General features: G+C 46.6%; 1 protein-coding gene across 1 annotated transcript in view; it reads left to right on the top strand.

The window, feature by feature from the left end:
- LOC143294347 (uncharacterized) overlaps window positions 1-2,500 on the top strand; it is a 19,426-nt gene that overhangs the window by 5,460 nt on the left and 11,466 nt on the right. Inside the window, exon 3 of the mRNA XM_076605806.1 lies at window positions 2,201-2,341. Coding sequence (XP_076461921.1) covers window positions 2,201-2,341 — 141 coding nt within the window. The remainder of the gene's footprint in view (window positions 1-2,200; window positions 2,342-2,500) is intronic.

Below are 2,500 nucleotides of genomic sequence, written 5' to 3' on the forward strand. Positions count from 1 at the left end.
CTGCACCAGGCATCATGTTGTATGCAGTGCAACACACACCACACGCGCGCGCGCGCGCTGTGTGTATGTGTGTGTGTGTGTGTGTGTGCGTGCGTAACTTACGATGCAGCTCTCTCTCTATCTCTCTCTCACACACACACACACACACACACGACAGTGCTATTCGTATTGCATTCGTGCACGCGCACATGTGTGTGTGTGTGTGTGTGTGTGTGTGTGTGTGTGTGTGTGTGTGTGTGTGTGTGTGTGTGTGTGTGTGTGTGAAGACGCACGCGCGTGCTTTTGACAGCATGTATCAGTTTAAACAGACAACCGCTGTATTAAATTTCACAAGGAACCCATGCTGTTTCACGTGACGTAGTTGTCAAACAAGATGCTGTGTTAGTCCTTTCAGCACTATCTGTTCCCCTGTCAGTCATAACTACTATCTGTTCCTCACTGTCAGTCATAACCACTATCTGTTCCCCACTGTCAGTCATAACCACTATCTGTTCCTCACTGTCAGTTATAACCACTATCTGTTCCTCACTGTCAGTCATAACCACTATCTGTTCCCCTGTCAGTCATAACCACTGTCAGTCATAACCACTATCTGTTCCTCTGTTCCTCTGTCAGTCATAACCACTATCTGTTCCCCTGTCAGTCATAACCACTATCTGTTCCACTGTCAGTCATAACCACTATCTGTTCCCCACTGTCAGTCATAACCACTATCTGTTCCCCTGTCAGTCATAACCACTATCTGTTCCCCTGTCAGTCATAACCACTATCTGTTCCCCACTGTCAGTCATAACCACTATCTATTCCCCTGTCAGTCATAACTAATGTCTGTTCCCCTGTCAGTCATAACCACTGTCTGCTTCCCTGTCAGTCATAACCACTGTCTGTTCCCCCCTGTCAGTCATAACCACTATCTGTTCCCCACTGTCAGTCATAACCACTATCTATTCCCCTGTCAGTCATAACCACTGTCTGCTTCCCTGTCAGTCATAACCACTATCTGTTCATCACTGTCAGTCATAACCACTATCTGTTCCACTGTCAGCCATAACCACTGTCAGTCATAACCACTATCTGTTCCTCTGTCAGTCATAACCACTGTCTGTTCCTCACTGTCAGTCATAACCACTATCTGTTCCTCTGTCAGTCATAACCACTGTCAGTCATAACCACTATCTGTTCCCCTGTCAATCATAACCACTGTCTGTTCCCCCCTGTCAGTCAAAACCACTATCTGTTCCCCTGTCAGTCATAACCACTGTCAGTCATAACCACTATCTGTTCCCCTGTCAATCATAACCACTATCTGTCAGTCATAACCACTATCTGTTCCCCTGTCAGTCATAACCACTATCTGTTCCCCCCTGTCAGTCATAACCACTATCTGTTCCCCACTGTCAGTCATAACCACTATCTATTCCCCTGTCAGTCATAACCACTATCTGTTCCACTGTCAGTCATAACCACTATCTGTTCCACTGTCAGTCATAACCACTATCTATTCCCCACTGTCAGTCATAACCACTATCTGTTCCCCACTGTCAGTCATAACCACTATCTATTCCCCTGTCAGTCATAACCACTATCTGTTCCACTGTCAGTCATAACCACTATCTATCCCCACTGTCAGTCATAACCACTATCTGTTCCCCCCTGTCAGTCATAACCACTATCTGTTTCCCACTGTCAGTCATAACCACTATCTGTTCCACTGTCAGTCATAACTACTATCTATTCCCCACTGTCAGTCATAACCACTATCTGTTCCCCTGTCAGTCATAACCACTGTCAGTCATAACCACTATCTGTTCCTCCGTCAGTCATAACCACTATCTGTTCCCCTGTCAGTCATAACCACTATCTGTTCCCCACTGTCAGTCATAACCACTATCTATTCCCCTGTCAGTCATAACTAATGTCTGTTCCCCTGTCAGTCATGACCACTGTCTGCTTCCCTGTCAGTCATAACCACTGTCTGTTCCCCCCTGTCAGTCATAACCACTATCTGTTCCCCTGTCAGTCATAACCACTATCTATTCCCCTGTCAGTCATAACCACTATCTGTTTCCCTGTCAGTCATAACCAGTATCTGTTCCCCTGTCAGTCATAACCACTATCTGTTCCCCTGTCAGTGTGTTCCCCACTGTCAGCCATGACCACTATTCTTCCCCACCATCTAATTTCTTCTCTCCACTCACAGAGAACTTCGCTTCATCGAAGCAGTGCACGAGCCACACGTGTGTGACAAACTGCTGGACTACGACATCCACGCCGAACGGAAGAGAAGTCTGCGCTATGCTAAAGGCCAGAGCGAGACCCGGAAAACCCTGCACTGGCTCCGGTATGTCGGCTTCCGTCTGTACGGTCCTAGTTATTAGTCCTTCAGCCAGCAGGTTAATCGGTACCACTCATAGTGGCAAGTGTTATCATATATTTTTGGAATCGTCTATGTCCCTAGATGTCAGAAAATCATGATGATGTTGTGAACGTGGCAGCTTTC

This window comes from Babylonia areolata, chromosome 1 (genome assembly GCF_041734735.1).
Source record: "Babylonia areolata isolate BAREFJ2019XMU chromosome 1, ASM4173473v1, whole genome shotgun sequence".
NCBI lineage: Eukaryota > Metazoa > Mollusca > Gastropoda > Neogastropoda > Buccinidae > Babylonia > Babylonia areolata.